At 39.8% G+C, this 20,913-nt stretch overlaps 1 protein-coding gene across 5 annotated transcripts in view; it reads left to right on the top strand.

Moving 5' to 3' along the window:
• The window catches only part of LOC131803667 (uncharacterized), a 69,137-nt gene extending 52,916 nt beyond the window's left edge, over positions 1–16,221 (top strand). For 2 of the 5 annotated variants that reach the window (XM_059125114.1, XM_059125113.1), the window contains exons 4-13: positions 3,504–4,934; positions 4,997–5,199; positions 5,260–6,750; positions 6,814–12,132; positions 12,203–12,415; positions 12,482–12,770; positions 12,902–12,994; positions 13,285–14,672; positions 14,804–14,935; positions 15,137–16,221. In XM_059125114.1, the coding sequence (XP_058981097.1) occupies positions 3,504–4,934; positions 4,997–5,199; positions 5,260–6,750; positions 6,814–12,132; positions 12,203–12,415; positions 12,482–12,770; positions 12,902–12,994; positions 13,285–14,672; positions 14,804–14,935; positions 15,137–15,168 (10,591 nt within the window). In that variant the 3' untranslated portion in view covers positions 15,169–16,221. The remainder of the gene's footprint in view (positions 1–3,503; positions 4,935–4,996; positions 5,200–5,259; positions 6,751–6,813; positions 12,133–12,202; positions 12,416–12,481; positions 12,771–12,901; positions 12,995–13,284; positions 14,673–14,803; positions 14,936–15,136) is intronic. The other 3 variants (XM_059125115.1, XM_059125116.1, XM_059125117.1) reach the window with 3 other exon arrangements.
• The last annotated feature ends 4,692 nt before the right edge of the window (positions 16,222–20,913 follow it).

Genomic DNA, 20,913 nt, shown 5'->3' with positions numbered 1-20,913 from the left:
AGCAAAGTGGTGTAAGGTATCATAAAGTCGGCCCCGCCCGACTTTAAGACTTTCATTACTGGTTTTGAGTTGTATTTCATTCAAAAAATATTTGGTGAAATCTTTAATACATCATTCAAAAAAATTGTAAAGAATCATTTTTATTGTCTTCCTTTTATGAAGATTGCCCACAATTGCTGTCTAGCCAGTCCATAGATCAACAACTGACATAATTTTGACACATTTCTTTTGTTGACTGTTTTTTTTTTTTTTTTTTTTTTTTGTTTTTCTTTTCTCTTTCTAACCATAATAAATTCAACAAGTTTAATTGACTTCTAAAACAATTAAATTGAAATAAGGCGCCATAAATAATGTAACATCATAAAAAATTTATTTTATGGGTCGTCTTTTTAGCAAAAAAAAAACACATTTCATGATATGATAAACAGACATACCGACACACATATACACACACACACACTCCCTGAAGAAAAGTGTCAAGCCTTGATATTATGACTACTTATATATGTATGGCCAAGTAAATCCTCATCATCGTACAATAAAATGAATATTTTATTAAGTGAATTCTTCGCCACACAGCGAAACAGAATTGTTGTTAAATTTTCCTTTCGTTTAAAGCATTTACAGCAAGAACAATAAAAAATAGCAATACAACTTTTCTTGATGTTGTGCCGATGTCTTTATTGTTGTCATCTACATTGTCGCTCGTTCATGGTTAATACAATTCGGGGTCTTAAAGGCAGGCCAGGCAATTGTTTTCCTGATGATGATGTTGTTGTTGTTGTTGATGATGATGATGATGATTACCTTGGAAGTGTCCATAGGAAATTTCAGCCATTGTGGTCTTTGTGAATGGCCGTCTAAATGTGTGTGTGTATGTGTGAGCTTGTATGGCTATGCCATTGAATGTGGTGGCATCACGTTTTCTTCTTTTTGTAGTTGTAATTCTTGCCTCATATTGGAAATGAAAGTTTATATCATTGACCGTGTGTGTGTATAAGTGTGTGGCAAGAGAGCAAAAAACCGAAATATACTTATGAACACACACACACATATGGCAGAGTTAATGTTTATATGTATATCGAAATGAATGTACTTTATAAGTATTTAATATGTTTGGGTGTGTGTGTGTTTGTGTCGGTACGTATGCTCCATTGTTAACCCGTCTTTCATATTTGGGCCAACAATTATGAACATATGAAAATATGTTTTCACGAAAAAAAATATGTGAATGTTTGTTCGTTCGTTTGTTCCTACAACAAAAGGCACTCTCCCTTTCTAAGATTCTCTAGTTGTGGCGGGTAAAACGATTTCTCCTTCTTATTACGGCACGCTACAGCAGGGAGTGGAAGGCAGATTTAACAGTTCTTTTTATAACGTCTACCATACGTAGTATGTGGAGGGTATATAAAGTTCGTCATTTCTTTTGCAACAAAGTATAAATATATCTCGATCGGATATCGATAAAGATAGGAATCTAAAATTTTGCACCGATCTGTCTTTTGTCTGCAGGCAGGACGAGTTCGAAGATGGGCTATATCATTCCACGATATCGTATAGCCCCCATATAACGGTACCTCCCGATATTCGGAATTTTGATGATTTTAACCACATTTTTAAATGGAATTGTTTGAAATTCTACACAAGGGGTTCTTTGTGACGACTTTATTTCCTGAAAAAGAATTGTCTATATAAGTACACGATATTGTATATCCCCCATATTACTATACCTCCCTTTATTCGGCATTTTTATGATTGTAGCCACATTTTTCAATGGAATTGTCTGAAATTCACACAAGAAGTTCCCTCTGAGTACTTTACCCCCTGAAAGAGAATTGTCTATATAGGTCTAAGTTTTAGTATAGCACCCATATAACGCTTCCCCAAGATATTCGGTATTTCCAAGATTTTCGCGACATTAATTACCAGAATTCAGTCAAATTTCGAATTTGAAGTTCTTAATGGGTAATACAACCTATGATGGAAAATTGTCTATGCAGTTCCACGTCTTCGTATAGCTCCCTTACAACGGTATCTCGCCTTTTTCGGTATTTTGATGATATTAGCGGCATTATTCACCGGAATTGTTTCGAATTTCGTATTTGAAGTTCAAAATTACTTATGCAGGTCCACGTCTTCGTATATCACCCATATAAAGGTTTTCAATTAAATGGTATTTTTCGGCGGAATTTTTTGAAATAATTCAAGGTCCTTCAAAATGGCGGAGGGTATTAAAAAATCGGTATGTATTCCTTTTTTTGTTCTGAACTTAGATCAAGTTCGAAGATGGGTTATATTGGTCCAAACTTTTGTATAGCCCTAGATAAAGGTACCTCCCGATTTAGATACTGTCATGATTTTGGAGAACTTTATTTTATTGGTCCCCGATTTCGTGTAAACCTCCCGATAGTATAAATTTCCAACCAAAAAATTTAATTAGATATTTAAAGTCCGACAGAAAATTAACCAAATAAGTCCAAGCTTTGGCATAATTCTCTCCATAAGTACCTCTTTATATTTCTATAAATTGTTTAAAATTTATTTTTGATATTCGAGGTGGTTGTGGGTACCAGTACCTGGGACAGAATTTAAATATTCGCTATTTTTAACAAAACTTTTCAATGACAATTTTCTACTTAGGTCCACGTTTATCATAACTACCGATATTCGAGTTTTTGGAGGCTTTAGTGATATTTTTAAACGGAATTGTTTGAAATTTGATGATCCAAATTTGGGAAACTAATTTAAGCTTCTGGAAGAAAATGGTCAATATAGCTTCCCCTGTGTGATTCTGAATAAAAAAAAAACTTCCTGATTTTTAGAAGTGGGATATCTGAAATCATTTGGACATCTATGTAAGATGACATTCTGGCTTTCTTTATATGAAGATTTTTGGTGCTCTATACAAGACGAGATCGTTCTTTCTGTACAAAAAAGATAAGAAAATCGTAAGGACTTCTACATAGAAAATCGTATGGTATTTCATATAAACCCTTCTCATATTCGCTCTTCAGGTCCTCTATATAAAATGACTCTCTAGTCTCATCTTTTGTCATTTACTAGTTTTACGTTTCATACTTTCTCATTTGCTCTCTCAGAGATAATTCCACATGTCTCTCCTTTAAAGTACAGCAACACATCATATGTGGCTTAGCTTTCTAGGACACTCTTTTATATTCAGGATAAATATAAACTCTGGTCTTCTAGCCTTCTGTAGAATTTCTATCCAATATGACATTATTTTCCTCGGATCGAAAATACTCTCACATTAAGGTGTATCAAATTCTTCATGGCCTCTACTTTTGCCATTATTTTTTCGTTATTCATTAAAAAAAACAACAACATTGAAAACAAAATAGAAAGTGCTGTCAATTTATTTGTAGTCAAATAACTCAAAGCGTCAGATAAATACCGCCGTCTACACAAACAAAACAAATGCAACAATTATTCACTTTAGTATTCTCAACACTTAACTAATTTCCATTTCTTTTTCCCTATTCCAGATATGGTGCTGAATTAGTGGCCATCGATAATTATGCCGAAAACAACAACACCCTGTCGATAGCCCGCCTTAATGATCCCAATCATCGGGCATCGGATAAATATTGGCTGGGTTTGGCGTCGCTGGATGAATTGCGCACAAATACCCTGGAATCGGCATCGGGAGCTTTAATCTCTCAATACTCCGGTTTTTGGTCGCTGCATCAACCCAATCCACAATCAGGAGAATGTGTGGCCGCCACCTTTACCTCGGTCATTCAATCATGGAATTTGGGTACTTGTGAGAGTTTGCTACCCTTCATGTGTCGTGCCTCAGCCTGCCCTGTGAATTCCATCCACTGTGCCAATGGCAAGTGTGTCAATCAAAGTTTCAAATGTGATGGCTCCGATGACTGTGGAGATGGTTCGGATGAATTGGATTGCCCTGCCCAGTGCCACTATCACATGCAATCAGGCGGTGATGTCATCGAAAGTCCCAACTATCCTCATAAATATGGTGCCTTGTCCAAGTGCAAATGGACTTTGGAGGGTCCTTTGGGTAGCAATATTATTTTGCAATTCCAAGATTTTGAAACCGAAAAGACTTTCGATACAGTACAAGTTTTGGTTGGTGGACGCACAGAGGAGAAATCAGTTTCTCTGGCCACTTTGAGTGGTAAACACGACTTGACCACACAACCTTTGGTCTCGGCTTCGAACTTTATGATTGTCAAGTTCACCTCAGATGGTAGTGTGGAACGTAAAGGTTTCCGGGCCACATGGAAGACAGAATCGAAAGTTTGCGGCGGCACTTTAAAGGCCACATTGCAACGTCAAACCTTGACCAGTCCCAACTATCCCAAGCAATATCCCGGTGGCTTGGAATGCCTGTACATTATTAAGGCCCAACCTGGCCGTATTATTTCCATTGAAGTCGATGATCTGGATATTGTGGAGGGACGTGATTATATGTTGATACGCGATGGAGAATCACCCATGAGCCGTCCCATTGCCAAGTTGACTGGCAAGACTGGCACCAACGAAAAGGTCATTATCTCCACCGGCAATGCTTTGTATTTGTATTTCAAATCTAGTCTGGGAGATTCTGGCAAAGGTTTCAGTTTGCGTTACATCCAAGGTTGCAAGGCCACCATTACTGCCAGGAATGGTACTGTAACTTCTCCAGCTTTCGGTTTGGCTGATTATCCCAAAAATCAGGAATGTTATTTCACCATTCGCAACAGCATGGGCTCGCCTTTATCGTTGAAATTTGTTAAATTCATGGTCCACAAGAGCGACAATGTCCAGGTCTACGATGGATCTTCAACATCGGGATTGCGTTTGCATTCGGGAGATGGTTTCACTGGAACTGCTGTGCCCAAATTGACGTTGACAGCTTCGTCAGGAGAGATGTTGATTAAATTCACTTCGGATGCTCTGCACAATGCAGCTGGGTAAGTTTGAAGACAGTAATATTTTTTACCCAATTTGACCTTTCACTTATTTCAATTTCCAGCTGGTCTGCCACTTTCTCCGCTGATTGCCCTGAATTGCAACCTGGCATTGGTGCCTTGGCTTCGAGCCGCGACACTGCCTTTGGAACTGTGGTAACCTTTACTTGTCCCATTGGCCAAGAATTTGCAACCGGCAAAAGTAAAATTGTGACCGAATGTATGAAGGGTGGCAACTGGAGTGTGTCCTATATACCCAAATGTCAAGGTAATGTAAAAACAATACCCAACTCTTCTTAAATCTCCTGCTAATATTTTCTCCCCACAGAGGTTTATTGCGGTCCAGTACCCCAAATCGATAACGGTTTCTCCATTGGCTCCTCGAATGTCACCTATCGTGGTGTGGCCATGTACCAATGTTATGCTGGTTTCACTTTCAGTTCCGGTTTGCCAATTGAAAAAATATCCTGTCTGCCAGATGGTCGTTGGGAACGTAAACCCACCTGTATGGCTTCACAATGTGCCCCGCTACCTGAGGTACCCCATGCCAATATTACCCTGTTGAATGGTGGTGGTCGTAGCTATGGCACCATTGTCCAATACGAATGTGAACCTGGTTATGAACGTACCGGACATCCTGTACTCACCTGTATGTCCAATGGCACCTGGAGCGGCGAAGTGCCACGTTGTTCGCGTAAACGTTGCTATGAATTCCCCAAAATTGAAAATGGTTTTGTGGTCGATTCAGATCGTGCCTACTACTATTCTGATGATGCCCGCGTTCAGTGCTTCAAGGGTTACAAGCTGATTGGCAGTAACATTATCCGCTGCAATAGTGATCAAATCTTTGAAAATCCTCCCACTTGTGAGGACATTAATGAATGTACCTCGACCCAATGTGATTTGGCCACCACGGAATGTGTAAATACTGCCGGATCCTTCCATTGTCAATGTAGGGCTGGTTTTACAGCCACCTCCGAATGTCGCCCAGTTGGAGATTTGGGTCTCAGTAATGGTGGTATTCCCGATGAAAGTATTACCACTTCAGCCAGTGAAGAGGGTTTCTCTAAGGGTATGGTACGTTTAACTTCCGGAGGTTGGTGTGGTGCTTCCGCTGAACCAGGAGCCAATTGGATTCTGATTGACCTCAAGGCTCCAACTATTTTGAGAGGTTTCCGTACGATGTCTGTGCAACGCTTTGATGGCAACATTGCTTTTACCTCGGCCGTTCGTCTACAATACACCGATGATCTCACCGATGTTTTCAAGGATTACACCAATCCTGATGGCACCGCTGTGGAATTTAGAATCCTTGAACCCACTTTGTCGATTTTGAACTTACCCATGCCCATTGAGGCCCGTTATGTCCGCTTCCGCATTCAAGATTATGTGGGCGCTCCATGTATACGTTTCGAAGCCATGGGTTGTACCCGTCTGGATTGTGTCGATATCAATGAATGTGCCAAAAATAATGGCGGATGTGATCAGAAATGTGTTAACTCACCTGGAAGCTATTCCTGCTCTTGCAACACTGGCTATCAATTGTATACCGCTAATGGTACAGCTGGCTACTATGTGGAGAAGACCGAAACCGGAGAACGTGATGGTGATACCTATCAACGTAACAAGACCTGTGTGCCCTTAATGTGCCCGAATTTGGAAGAACCCGAAAATGGCAAGCTGTTGACAGACAAGGATACTCATCATTTTGGTGATATTGTTAACTTCCAATGTAACTTTGGTTACATTATGTCGGGAAGCTCTTCGCTGTTGTGCTTGTCAAGTGGCCAATGGAATGGTTCGGTACCGGAATGTAATTGTAAGTATAAATAGAAACATAAAATTTTTACCTTACTAACCATGGCTCTTAAACTCTTTCCAGATGCCAAATGTGTCTCCCTGCCTGATGACAAGATGGAAGGTCTCTCAGTTTTGAGACCAGATCCTGAATCAGTTTTGGTTCCCTTCCGTGAAAATGTTTCCATTACCTGCAATGCCCCTGGCCGTCAGTTGCGTTCTACTGCCTCGTCTGGCTTCCGTCAATGTGTTTATGATCCCAAACCTGGTCTACCCGATTACTGGTTGTCTGGTTCCCAGCCCTCATGTCCTCGTGTTGATTGTTACGAACCTATGCCCACACCTGGAGCTGAATATGGTCAATATGTTGATACCCGTTATCAAAGCAATTTCTTCTTTGGCTGCCAGAATACCTTCAAATTGGCCGGTCAAACTTCTCATCACGACAATGTGGTACGTTGTCAACAAGATGGTATTTGGGACTTTGGAGATTTACGCTGTGAAGGTCCTGTGTGTGATGATCCTGGACGTCCCAGCGATGGTCGCCAAATTGCCAAGAGTTATGAACAAGGTTCTGAGGTCTACTTTGGCTGCAATCGCCCCGGTTATATACTCATTAATCCTCGTCCCATCACCTGTATCCGTGAGCCTGAATGTAAGGTTATCAAGCCATTGGGTCTTACGTCTGGTAAGATTCCTGATTCTGCCATTAATGCCACCTCTGAGAGACCCAACTATGAAGCCAAGAATATTCGTTTGAACTCCGCCACCGGTTGGTGTGGCAAGCAGGAGGCCTTCACCTATGTCAGTGTGGATTTGGGACAAATCTATCGTGTCAAGGCCATCCTGGTTAAGGGTGTTGTCACCAATGACATTGTGGGTCGCCCCACCGAAATCAGATTCTTCTACAAACAAGCCGAGAACGAGAATTATGTTGTCTATTTCCCCAATTTCAATCTGACCATGCGTGATCCTGGTAACTATGGTGAATTGGCCATGATCACCTTGCCTAAATATGTCCAGGCCCGTTTCGTTATCTTGGGCATCGTCAGCTATATGGATAATGCTTGTTTGAAATTCGAATTGATGGGCTGTGAGGAACCCAAGAAGGAACCATTGCTAGGTTATGACTATGGCTACTCACCTTGTGTGGACAATGAACCTCCAATCTTCCAAAACTGTCCTCAGCAACCGATTATTGTGAAACGTGATGAATTTGGTGCCATTTTGCCGGTTAACTTTACCGAGCCAACAGCTGTGGATAATTCTGGCTCCATTGCCCGTTTGGAAGTGAAGCCACAAAACTTCAAGACACCCTCGTTCATCTTCCGCGATACCGTGGTGAAATATGTTGCCTTCGATTATGATGGTAATGTGGCCATTTGTGAAATCAATATTACCGTGCCCGATGTGACTCCACCTCTGCTGCAATGTCCTCAAAGCTATGTCATTGAATTGGCCGAACGCCAGGATCGTTACAATGTAAACTTCAACGATACCCGCAATCGCATCAAGACCTCCGATGAATCGGGAGAAGTGCGTCTATCATTCAGTCCTGAAAGTGCTGTCATACCAATTAGAGGCTTTGAAAATGTCACCGTCACTGCCACCGACAAATTTGGCAACAAGGCCTTCTGTAACTACCAGGTTTCGGTGCAAGCCTCCCCTTGTGTTGATTGGGAACTGCAACCACCTGCCAATGGTGCCATCAACTGCTTACCCGGAGATCGTGGAATTGAATGTATTGCCACCTGTAAACCAGGATTCCGCTTCACTGATGGCGAACCTATTAAGAGCTTCTCTTGTGAAACTTCCAGGTTATGGAAACCCACTTCGGTTGTACCTGATTGTGTGTCCGAGAATACCGAACAAGCCGACTACCAAGTTACCGCCACCATTACCTATCGTGCCAATGGTGCTGTGGCTCAATCCTGTTTGGGTAAATACCAGGATGCTTTGGCCCAAAACTATGCTGGCCTTAATCAGTTGTTGTCACAACGTTGCTCCGCCGTCAATGTCAATATGAATGTTACCTTCTTGAAATCCATCCCCAGCCTAAAGGAGGAGAATGTGGTAAAAATGGATTTCATTTTGTCCATTTTGCCAGCGATTAGACAACCTCAGCTATACGAACTGTGCGGTTCCACCATGAATTTGATCTTTGATTTGAGTGTTCCTTATGCCAGTGCTGTCATTGATTCTCTGCTGAACATTTCCAACATTGGAAATCAATGTCCTCCCCTGCGTGCCTTGAACAGCAACATCTCGCGCGGATTCACCTGTAGTGTAGGTGAAGTGTTAAACATGGATACCAGTGATGTGCCACGTTGTTTGCACTGTCCTGCCGGTACATATGTGGCCACCGGACAAAACGTCTGTACCAACTGTCCGCGTGGTTATTATCAAAACCGCGATCGCCAGGGTACCTGCATGCGTTGCCCTGCCGGAACCTACACCAAGGAAGAGGGTTCCAAATCCTTGAATGATTGTATTCCAGTGTGCGGTTATGGTACCTATTCTCCAACTGGTTTGGTGCCATGTTTGGAATGTCCACGCAACTCTTTCACCAGTGATCCACCAACTGGCGGCTTCAAGGATTGCCAAGCTTGTCCTCAGAACACTTTCACCTTCCAACCTGCTGCCTCCACCAAGAGCCTGTGTCGTCAGAAATGTGCACCTGGTACTTACTCCACCACTGGATTGGCTCCATGCTCGCCTTGTCCCATGAACTTCTATCAAAGTGCCATTGGAGCACAAACTTGCAATGAATGTCCCACAAACATGCGCACCGAAGCTCCTGGAGCCAAGGGTCGTGAGGAATGTAAACCTGTGGTATGTGGTGAAGGTGCCTGTCAACATGGTGGCCTCTGCGTTCCCATGGGTCATGGAATTCAATGCTTCTGCCCTGCCGGCTTTTCGGGTAAACGTTGTGAAATCGACATCGATGAGTGTGCCTCACAGCCATGTTACAACGGTGGTTCCTGTGTGGACCAACCTCAAGGTTATCGCTGTGAATGTCCACCCGGTTATTCGGGCATCAATTGTCAGGAAGAGGCCAGTGATTGTCGCGAAGATACCTGCCCCACCCGTGCTATGTGCAAGAATGAACCTGGCTACAAGAATTATACCTGTCTCTGCCGCAGTGGTTACACAGGGGAAAACTGTGATGTCACCATTGATCCTTGTACCGCCAACGGAAATCCTTGCTCCAACGGAGCCAGCTGTAGAGCTCTGCAACAGGGCCGTTACAAGTGTGAATGTTTGCCAGGATGGGAAGGTTTCCATTGCGAAGCTAACATCAATGACTGCGCTGAGAATCCTTGTTTGTTGGGTGCCAACTGTACCGATTTGGTTAACGACTTCCAGTGCGCCTGTCCACCCGGTTTCACCGGTAAGCGTTGTGAAGAAAAGATTGATCTCTGCCTCTCGGAACCCTGTAAGCATGGTACTTGCGTTGATCGCCTGTTTGACCATGAATGTGTCTGCCACCCAGGCTGGACGGGACCAGCATGTGATGTAAACATAGATGACTGTGAAGATCGCCCATGTGCCAATGATGGAGTCTGTATTGATTTGGTTAATGGCTATAGCTGTAACTGTGAACCCGGCTACACTGGCAAGAATTGCCAACACACCATTGATGATTGTGAATCGAATCCATGCCAGAACGGTGCCACCTGTGTTGATCAATTGGACGGATTTGTCTGTAAGTGTCGCCCTGGCTTTGTGGGTTTGAATTGCGAGGCTGAAATTGATGAGTGCCTCAGCGATCCTTGCAATCCTGTCGGTACTGAACGCTGCTTGGATTTGGACAATAAATTCAAGTGTGCCTGTCGCGATGGTTTCACTGGTGAATTGTGTGAAACTGACATTGATGACTGCGAAAGTAATCCCTGCTTGAATTATGGCAAGTGTACCGATCGTGTCGGCGGCTTCGATTGCGAGTGTGAAAAGGGCTGGAGTGGCTTGCATTGTGAGCATCAAATAACCACTTGTGACACCCAATCGCCTTGCCAGAACGATGCCAAATGTATTGATCTGTTCCAAGACTACTTCTGTGTCTGCCCCTCGGGTACGGATGGCAAGAATTGTGAAACTGCTCCCGAACGTTGTATCGGCAATCCTTGTATGCATGGTGGTAAATGCCAGGACTTTGGTTCTGGATTGAATTGTACCTGTCCCATGGATTATTCCGGCATTGGTTGCCAATATGAATTCGATGCCTGCGAGGCTCATCTCTGCCAGAATGGAGCCACCTGTATTGATGTGGGCGTGGGTTATACCTGCGTCTGTCCACAAGGTTTCACCGGCGTAAACTGTGAGGAGGATATTGTTGACTGCAAGGACAACTCCTGTCCACCTGGTGCCACCTGCATTGATTTGACCAATGGCTTCTATTGTCAATGTCCATTCAATATGACCGGTGATGATTGTCGCAAGACCATCCAAGTGGATTATGATTTGTACTTTAGTGATGCCACTCGTTCCACGGCTGCCCAAGTTGTACCCTTCTACACTGGCGAAGCTACCAGTTTGACAATTGCCATGTGGGTGCAATTCTCGCAGAAGGATGATACCGGTATCTTCTTTACCTTGTATGGTGTTGAGTCGCCCAATATGGCCAGCAACAGACGCCTAATGTTACAGGCCCACTCAAGTGGTGTGCAAGTTTCCCTCTTTGCCGACTATCAAGATGTCTTCCTGTCATTCGGTGAATACACCTCCGTCAATGATGGCCAATGGCATCATGTAGCCATTGTTTGGGATGGCATGTCTGGCCAATTGCAGTTGATTACCGAAGGTCTGATTGCCAGCAAGATAGAATATGCTCAAGGACGTACCTTGCCACCCTATTTGTGGTCGGTGTTGGGTCGCCCACAACCTGATGACTCGAAATATGCCCTGTCATACTCGGAATCTGGCTTCCAAGGTACCATGACAAAGGTTCAAGTATGGGCCAGAGCCTTGGATACCACATCGGAGATTCAGAAACAAGTACGTGATTGCCGTTCGGAACCTGTCCTCTATAATGGTTTGATTTTGAATTGGTCTGGTTATGAGATCACTGTGGGAGGTGTTGAACGCAATGTACCCTCAATGTGTGGTCAACGTAGATGTCCAAATGGTTACACGGGACCCAATTGTCAACAATTGGAAGTGGATAAGGAGCCACCAGTTGTGGAACACTGCCCTGGAGATTTGTGGGTTATTGCCAAGAATGGTTCGGCTGTCGTTTCATGGGATGAGCCTCACTTCAGTGATAACATTGGTGTTACCAAGATTGTGGAACGTAATGGTCACCGTCCTGGCACCACCTTGCTATGGGGTTCATATGATATTACCTATATTGCTTCGGATGCAGCTGGCAATACAGCCACCTGTAGCTTCAAGGTTTCATTGTTGAGTAAGTATTTGATAGTGGGAGGAGGAGAGGTGGGGAGGGGATGATATTTATTCCTTTGTGTTTCTTTTAGCTGACTTCTGTCCTCCCTTGGCTGATCCTGTGGGTGGTGTACAAGTCTGCAAGGACTGGGGTACTGGAGGCCAATTCAAGGTCTGTGAAATTTCTTGTAACCCTGGCCTTAGATTCTCTGAGGAAGTACCTGAATTCTATACCTGTGGCGCTGAAGGTTTCTGGCGCCCAACACCCGACCCATCCATGCCCTTGGTATATCCTGCCTGTTCACGTAAGTATTTTTGTTTTCTTTTCCTCCTGGTATCGTTTATGAAGTAATGTGTGTTCTCCTCCATAGCTTCCAAATTGGCCCAACGTGTATTCCGCATCAAAATGCTCTTCCCCTCTGATGTCTTATGTAACAAGGCCGGCCAAGGTGTGCTCCGTCAGAAGGTTACCAGTTCTGTTAACTCGCTTAATCGTGATTGGAACTTCTGCTCTTATTCTGTGGAGGGCTCACGCGAATGCAAAGACATTCAAATCGATGTGAAATGTGATCACTATCGCGGCACTCAAAGTAATCGTGTCAGACGTCAGGCCAAGGATGGTGGTGTCTATGTCTTGGAAGCTGAAATACCAGTACTCAAGTAAGTAATGGGACCTTGGAGTTTATGTCCGGTCTTATTTGATTGTACAAATGTGTGTCTTGGTTACTATTTGTGTAAGCATGTATGTGTTTTTTAAATTTGTACCTATGTGTTATTCCAAAACTTTATAGCGATGAAGAAGATCCAGATCCCAGAGCACGTCAAGGACGCCAACAAACAGGCGGTGATACATACACGCTGGAAATTTCTTTCCCGGCAGTGAAGTATGTTTTTGTTAAGAAATAGAAACGCTTTCGAAAGTTCTTTCGCTGCTGCTTTTTAGAAATTCTGCAAATCCCTCAAAAACAATTCGCTATATTTCTCAGACATTGTGGTTATGGTTTTGGTGGGGTTAGGGTTGGGGGAGGTTATGGTATTCATGTCCATGTCTGTAACAAAAATTCAAAAAATTCTGACATTTTTTAGTGCCTAACAACAAAATGCTTTGCTTAAATAGTTTAATTTTTATGGGAAGTTTTATTAATACCTATTGTTCTCTCGTTTTCCCATCCAGTGATCCGGTAGTTCACACATCTACTGGCGAACGTTCCACTGTCAAGGCCCTGTTGGAAAAACTCATTTTGGAAGATGATCAATTCGCCGTCCAGGACATATTACCCAACACCGTACCGGATCCAGCCTCTTTGGAATTGGGCTCTGAATATGCTTGCCCTGTGGGACAAGTTGTCATGATTCCCGACTGTGTACCCTGTGCCATTGGTACCTTCTATGATACCCGCAACAATACTTGTGTTCCTTGTGAACGCGGTACCTATCAATCGGAAGCTGGCCAATTGCAGTGCAGCAAATGTCCCATCATTGCGGGTCGCCCCGGTGTCACTGCCGGACCTGGAGCCCGTTCGGCTGCCAGCTGTAAGGAACGTTGTCCTGCTGGCAAATACTTTGACTCTGAAACTGGTTTGTGCAGATCTTGCGGTCATGGTTTCTTCCAACCCAATGAAGGTTCCTTCAGTTGTGAATTGTGCGGTTTGGGTCAAACAACACGCTCCGCCGAGGCCACTTCACGCAAGGAATGTCGCGATGAATGCTCTTCTGGCCAACAGCTGGGTGTTGACGGGCGCTGTGAACCTTGTCCTCGCGGTACATATCGTGCCCAGGGTGTCCAGCCCTCATGTGCAGCCTGTCCATTGGGTCGCACCACACCTAAGGTTGGTGCCAAATCCGTTGAAGAATGTACCCTGCCGGTGTGCTCGCCCGGTACCTATCTCAATAGCACCATTAACATGTGTGAAGAATGTCGCAAAGGTTACTATCAGCCGGAAACCCAACAAACTTCCTGTATCCAGTGTCCACCCAATCACAGCACCAAGATTACCGGAGCTACCTCAAAATCTGAATGTACAAATCCCTGTGAACAGGTGGCCGAAGGTCGTCCTCATTGTGATCCTAATGCTTATTGTATTTTGGTGCCGGAAACCTCGGACTTCAAATGTGAATGTAAACCTGGTTTCAATGGTACTGGCATGGAGTGTACCGATGTTTGCGATGGTTTCTGTGAGAATCAAGGCAATTGTGTTAAGGATCTCAAGGGTACACCATCGTGTCGCTGTGTCGGTTCCTTCACTGGCCCCCACTGTGCCGAACGTTCTGAATTTGCCTATATTGCTGGCGGTATTGCCGGTGCTGTGATCTTCATTATAGTCATAGTTCTATTGATCTGGATGATTTGTGTCCGTTCAACAAAGAGACGTGATCCAAAGAAAATGTTATCGCCGGCCATCGATCAAACCGGTTCTCAGGTGAACTTCTACTATGGAGCCCATACACCGTATGCCGAGTCGATAGCGCCCTCACATCACAGTACCTATGCCCATTACTATGACGATGAGGAGGATGGCTGGGAAATGCCAAATTTCTACAATGAAACGTACATGAAGGATGGTAAGTAGGAAACATTTATTGATATCAGCACTATTTCCTTAGAGACCAATAAGTCTCAAAATCACAAAAACATTTTTTAAACATTTTTCCCCCCGGAACCCAGTTTGAATTGCTAATTGATTTAATCACAGATGTTGTATACTCCACAGGTCTGCATGGAGGTGGCAAGATGAGCACATTGGCTAGGTCGAATGCCTCGTTATATGGTACCAAGGATGATTTATACGATCGATTAAAACGACATGCCTATACTGGCAAAAAAGGTGAGTGGCTTTAGATAAATGTTAGGGTGGCAGGAAACAATATGTGACACATGACCCTTATAAAGGTCAAGTTTAATGGAAGTCATAATGCTTCTACGGAAATTTGTTATAACGGCCTGTTCCTGTCATCATTCGTGTGTACTTGTGTTACTCTGTATTAATTTTTTATGATTTTGTGTTTTTTCGTTCTTTCATTCACAGAAAAGAGTGATAGTGATAGCGAAGTCCAATAAATTCAATAGAACAAACAACCACACACACAACTGCCAATTTAGCAGCGTTAGTAATAAAAAAAATCTCAAACGAACAAAAAAACTACCAGGAATAAAAGCAGCAAACAATCATCTATTAAATATTTATTACGAAACGCTCGACTAATGTAACATACTTTAGAAACAAAAAAAAAAAGAAAATGCTCACAACACTTTAAATGGGGCTTAAATGCTAGTCCTCCACAAAAGGCCCAGGCACTTAAGTCACAATGCAAAAAAAACCATTCCATTTCACATCCATACATACCCATGAGAGATACGACCACCACCATCATTATCAATGTCATTTTACTCCACTCTCTCTCTCTTAGACGAACTTAATTATTTGATGATATTCCAGATGATGACAAGTTGAAAGCTTTATATTGATTTGTTGTAATTTTTTTATATATATATTATTTTGTGTATAAAATATTCATTGGAAAATGTAAAATTTTTTCTTATTATTTTTTTTTTTATTTGAGTGATTTCTTAGAATCTCTCTTTTAATTTCCTGCTAAAATTTAGTGCCTAACAAAAAAAAACACTGCAAATTACTCAGCTTAATGTAAAGCTTTTAAAAAGCTGCTTTATGACGACTTGAAATTTCAACAAAAAGAAAAAATTCAACAACAACAAAAATTTATCACTAACGAATTGAAATGCAATATTTTTTTTTAATTACAAAAACAAATTAAACTATTAAATTAAATGGTAAAACAAAATCGAATGGCAATGTAAAAGTGACTCGTCATTCGATTTATGTTTATAAGAGTGCATGTGCTTCTAGTTCGTATTTGTTAATTCATAGGTATTTTTATTTTATTTTATTATTTTTTAATTTCATTTTTCAAATTTTATAATTTTGTAATTTAATTTAAAAAGAAAAAACAAACAACCACTGTCCCCCCTTCCGTATTATTTTTTTATAATTTTACTTTCCCCCACTTCCCCCACTCTACGATCTTCCACTAAATATCATTTATTGTAGTACTCAACTCAATACACACATACAGCATTTCCTTCCGTTATTTATTTCCATATATAAAAAAATGAAACGGCAATGGAAGTTGTTAAAAAAAATGTCTGAGTTTGTGTTTTTATAAAATTTATATATACGTTTATTGTACCATAACTAAAAAAAAAACAAAAATATTTAGGTTTATAAAGATTGTTTTTATAAATTAATACGATAATTATCAAACAAACAAAAAACAATATTAATTTTACAACAACAAAAAATTGTAAATTGTATTTTTGTGAATACAATAAAAAAATAAAGAAACAAAAATTATTATAAAATAAAAGAAACATTGTTTTATTTTATATTTAGGGGGTTTTATTTTCAAAAGATAAGGACTTCATAAGGACATTAATAAAATTATAATAATAATAATAAAAATTGTAGTAAATTACAATATTTGTTAAAATAATATTAATAATAACAACAACAACAAAATAATAATAATGATAATATTAATAACAATAATAATAATAATAATAATAATAATAATAATAATAATAATAATAATAATAATAATAATAATAATAATAATAATAATAATATAATAATAATAATAATAGTAATAATAATAATAATAATAATAATAATAATAATAATAATAATAATAATAATAATAATAATAATAATAATAATATTAATCATAATAATAGTAATAATAATAATAATAATAATAATAATAATAATAATAATAATAATAATAATAATAATAATAATAATAATAATAATAATAATAGTAATAATAATAATAATAATAATAGTAATAATAATAATTGCTAAATTTTTTGCTGTGCTCTCGGGAAAAATCTTTATATGTAAAAAGTATACTATTTTTCGGAGTAAAATACACCTGTGCTACTAGTTTTCGACTATATCTGATCACGCCTTATGAAGATTTGCTGAAATATTTGATATTCACGCTGATTAAGCTACAATAACTACGTGCCTTCATACACCAAAAACTACACTGCTGCGCTAAGAAGGAGAAGATAACAAAATTGTTTATGTGCTTTGATACACTAACAACTTCTACACGGCTGCGCTGAGAAGAAGAATAAGAAGAACACTGTTTATTTTGATGCGCCACTTGTGACACAAACAAATTATCGATTGTTTTTTTTTTGTATTTGCAACCATTTTCTTATGATGTCAACCAGATCTAAAATTTATACATGTCCTATTTGTGGTAAAACTATTGGTAAAGTCTACAGTGTTGGATGCTCTACTTGTCCCAATTTTTTCCATCCGGCATGTATTGGTAAGAGCATCAATGAAGTTAAAGCAAACAAAGGATTGGTGTATAAATGCAATAAATGTTCACAAATTTCACAAAAACCTTCATGTAGTAATTCTGGTCGTACTAGTGACAATGATGTTATTAACCATGTTACTGCTGTCGTGAATGATATGGCTTCGGCATTGAAACTAAAATTGAACAACAAATGCAATCATATGTTGCCGATTTTCAGAAGGCTTTGGATGATGTCGTTGCATCTTTTCGGGAGGAGTTTCTGGATGGGTTGCGCAAAGTTTCGGACGATGTTAAGAAATGTGAAGACAAGATTGGGTCATTATCTTCAACGCTAAGTACCATCAAAGGGGAAATTGAGATATGCAAGTCCTCAATGTCGAGTATTAATTCTCTCCGAAAACGAATTGAGAAGATGGAGGTACAGAATGGGATTCTTCAACGCCGTCTAAACCGTTCAAATATTGTCCTTAATGGCCTTCCTAGTGGTCTTCACAATATAAGCGACATTGTTATTAAAATTGCAGCCATTTGTCATGTCTGCATTAATCAAGTTGATATACAGCATTGCTGTTATTTTGCCGGTGGTAAATCCATTTTGGTTAAATTGAACTCTGTGCTTTTAAGAGACAGTATTATGGCTAATTACCGTCGAGGTCCTCCTATTAAGTTGAATGCTGTTATTGGTGGAAATCTACAAACGAATGTGTATATAGACGATCGCCTGACTCCCGCTTCTGCCAGGTTAATGTATGTTTGCAGACAACTTAGAAACCAAAGGAAAATTACAAAATTTATACTAGTTAATGGTGATGAGCCTGGAGTTAATGTTTTGCTTCCGGATGGCAATGAACGGTTTCTTAGAATTGATGATTGTGAGGCATTATGGAATCATAGCTGAAAATTTTATTTGAATTAATTTTTGAGTAGTTCTTAAGGATTCTTCCTGAGTCAAATGTTATATTAATATTCTTGTTTTGAATTAGTTTTCATATTCTTATTTTTTTTTTCTTTGAATATGTTTTTTTGCCTTGATTTCTTTCTATTTTTCTTTTGTTTTATAATTATTTTAATATATAATCTCATTTTGATCTCAATTTCGGTTTCAATTAAGTTCCCCAGCATAATATTTATTTTATTTCCAATGATTTCAAATAACCTCGGTCCTATTGTTGGTAATTCGTCTTTTTTCAAAAACAGATTGAGTCAATATTCAAATTGTATGTCCATTGGTCATCTAAATTGTCATAGTTTGCGTCCGTCCATTTATAATACCACCCTTTGTGAGCTTAAAAATCTTATTTGTGATAGTGGTTTTGGGTTGTTCGCTGTTTCCGAGACTTGGTTGAAACCTTACGTTTCGTCGAAAACTGTTGCGATTCCGGGCTACTCATTTGTCCGCAATGACCGACCTAGCGCTCGTGGAGGAGGTGTAGGTATTTATATTTTAAAAAATATTAAGTATAAGGTGGTTTTTCGCTCTGAAAATCCTGGAGTTTGCGAGTCTTTATTTATAGAACTTATTTTTGGTTTAAGTAAAGTCCTTTTTGGTGTTGTTTATTTGCCACATGGTAATATTCATAACTTTGAGGAGATACATGAAGATATTTTGTCCAGATACGAATCTATAATTGTTGTCGGCGACTTTAATTGTAACTTGTTCGACATTTCAAAATCGTCTGAAATGAGGAATGTTTGTCTTCGTCTTGGTATATCAATTACTCATAACTCGTTGCCTACCCATTTTAATATTGCTACTGATTCTGTTTCTCTTATTGATTTTTTTGCCTGCAGTCACCTCTGTTCTCTTATCTCCTCTGATCAAGTCCAATGTCCTTCTATTTCTCACCATTCTTTAATTTTTGGTATCACTAATATAAATTTGACATCAGCAGAACATTTTTTTGAATTTCGGAACTATAATGATATAAATTGGGACGGTCTGCTTGATTATCTCGTCAATGTTGACTTTAGTAGTTTATATAGTACATCTGATATTAATTTACAGCTTTCGTTTCTCCAGTTGCTTATTGCTAATCTTTTTTCATATGTTCCTGTCGTTAGAAAGCGTGTTGTACATTCCTTGGATCCGTGGCTGAAATGTAAATCTATAATACTGGCGATCTCTTTGCGTGATATGGCGTACAAAAATTATTTAAAATTTCCTACGCTGCAAAATATGGCGGTGTATCGAACTCTCAGAAACAAAGCTAAGTCTATTCTTAGAAAGGAACGTAAAAAATATTATGAACAAATTTTCAATGGACTAAATGCTACTCATCTCTGGAGACAACTTCATGCCGGTGGTATCGTTGACAATGACGTCAACCTCTCAACTGACTTTGATGTTAATGTTTTGAATGAATATTTTACTCAAGAAAATGGTGTTGGCAATGTTATTGTTGATTTTCCAGATATTGATAGACAATGTCATACATTTTCTTTTAATTGTGTTTTCGAGATAGATGTATTTGAAGCCTTTCAGCAGGTCAAATCGAAGTCTGTAGGTGTTGATGGAGTACCCATTAAATTTTTGAAATTAATCTATCCATATATTTCTAGACATTTCACCTATATTTTTAATACAATGTTTACAACATCGACCTTCCCGAATGACTGGAAAATTGCTAGGGTTTTCCCTATTTCCAAAAATAAAGGAAGGAACACTATTGAGAATTTGAGACCTATAAGTATACTACCGTCGCTTTCTAAAGTTGCCGAACATCTCATAAGGCTGCAGATTCAATCATTTATAGATGACAATAAATTTTTGATTAATTATCAATATGGATTTAGGCGTGGTCTCAGCACTACTTCACTTTTAGTAGACTTAACTGACTTGATTAGAGAGACAATTGATGGACGTGATAGTGGTGTTCTTGTTGCGCTGGATATTTCGAAAGCATTTGATTGTGTGGATCATTCAATGTTGATTGAGAAACTGTTCTCATTATATGCATTTGACAGTAATTCTTGTAAATTAATTGCTTCATATTTATCTGGACGTTCTCAATATGTTTCATATAATGGCGAGGCATCCAGCTTACGTAATATTTACAGCGGGGTACCTCAAGGTTCAATTTTAGGTCCGCTTCTTTTTGTTTTATATGTCAATGACATTAGTAGCATTCTGACTAATTGCGACTGTCATCCGTTTATGTATGCGGACGACATTCATTTATTTTTTAAAGGTCAATCAGACTTTCAACTAGAGAATACCATAAATACAACATTAGGTAATATTTCACGTTGGTTGAGAAATAATAATCTAGTAGTAAATGTTTCTAAGACAAAAGCAATGACATTTGGTTCACCTTGCCGACTGAATAGTGGTATTAATATACAGGTTAATGGTGTAGCGGTGGATTTTGTTGACCGCATAAATTGTTTAGGTGTTGTTCTTGATGCCAAGCTTGATTTTTCTTTGCATATTGATGCACTGTACCCCAAAGTTATA

This window comes from Musca domestica, unplaced genomic scaffold, assembly GCF_030504385.1.
Source record: "Musca domestica strain aabys unplaced genomic scaffold, Musca_domestica.polishedcontigs.V.1.1 32, whole genome shotgun sequence".
NCBI classification, from domain to species: domain Eukaryota; kingdom Metazoa; phylum Arthropoda; class Insecta; order Diptera; family Muscidae; genus Musca; species Musca domestica.
This window is presented reverse-complemented; position numbering and strand designations above follow the sequence as displayed.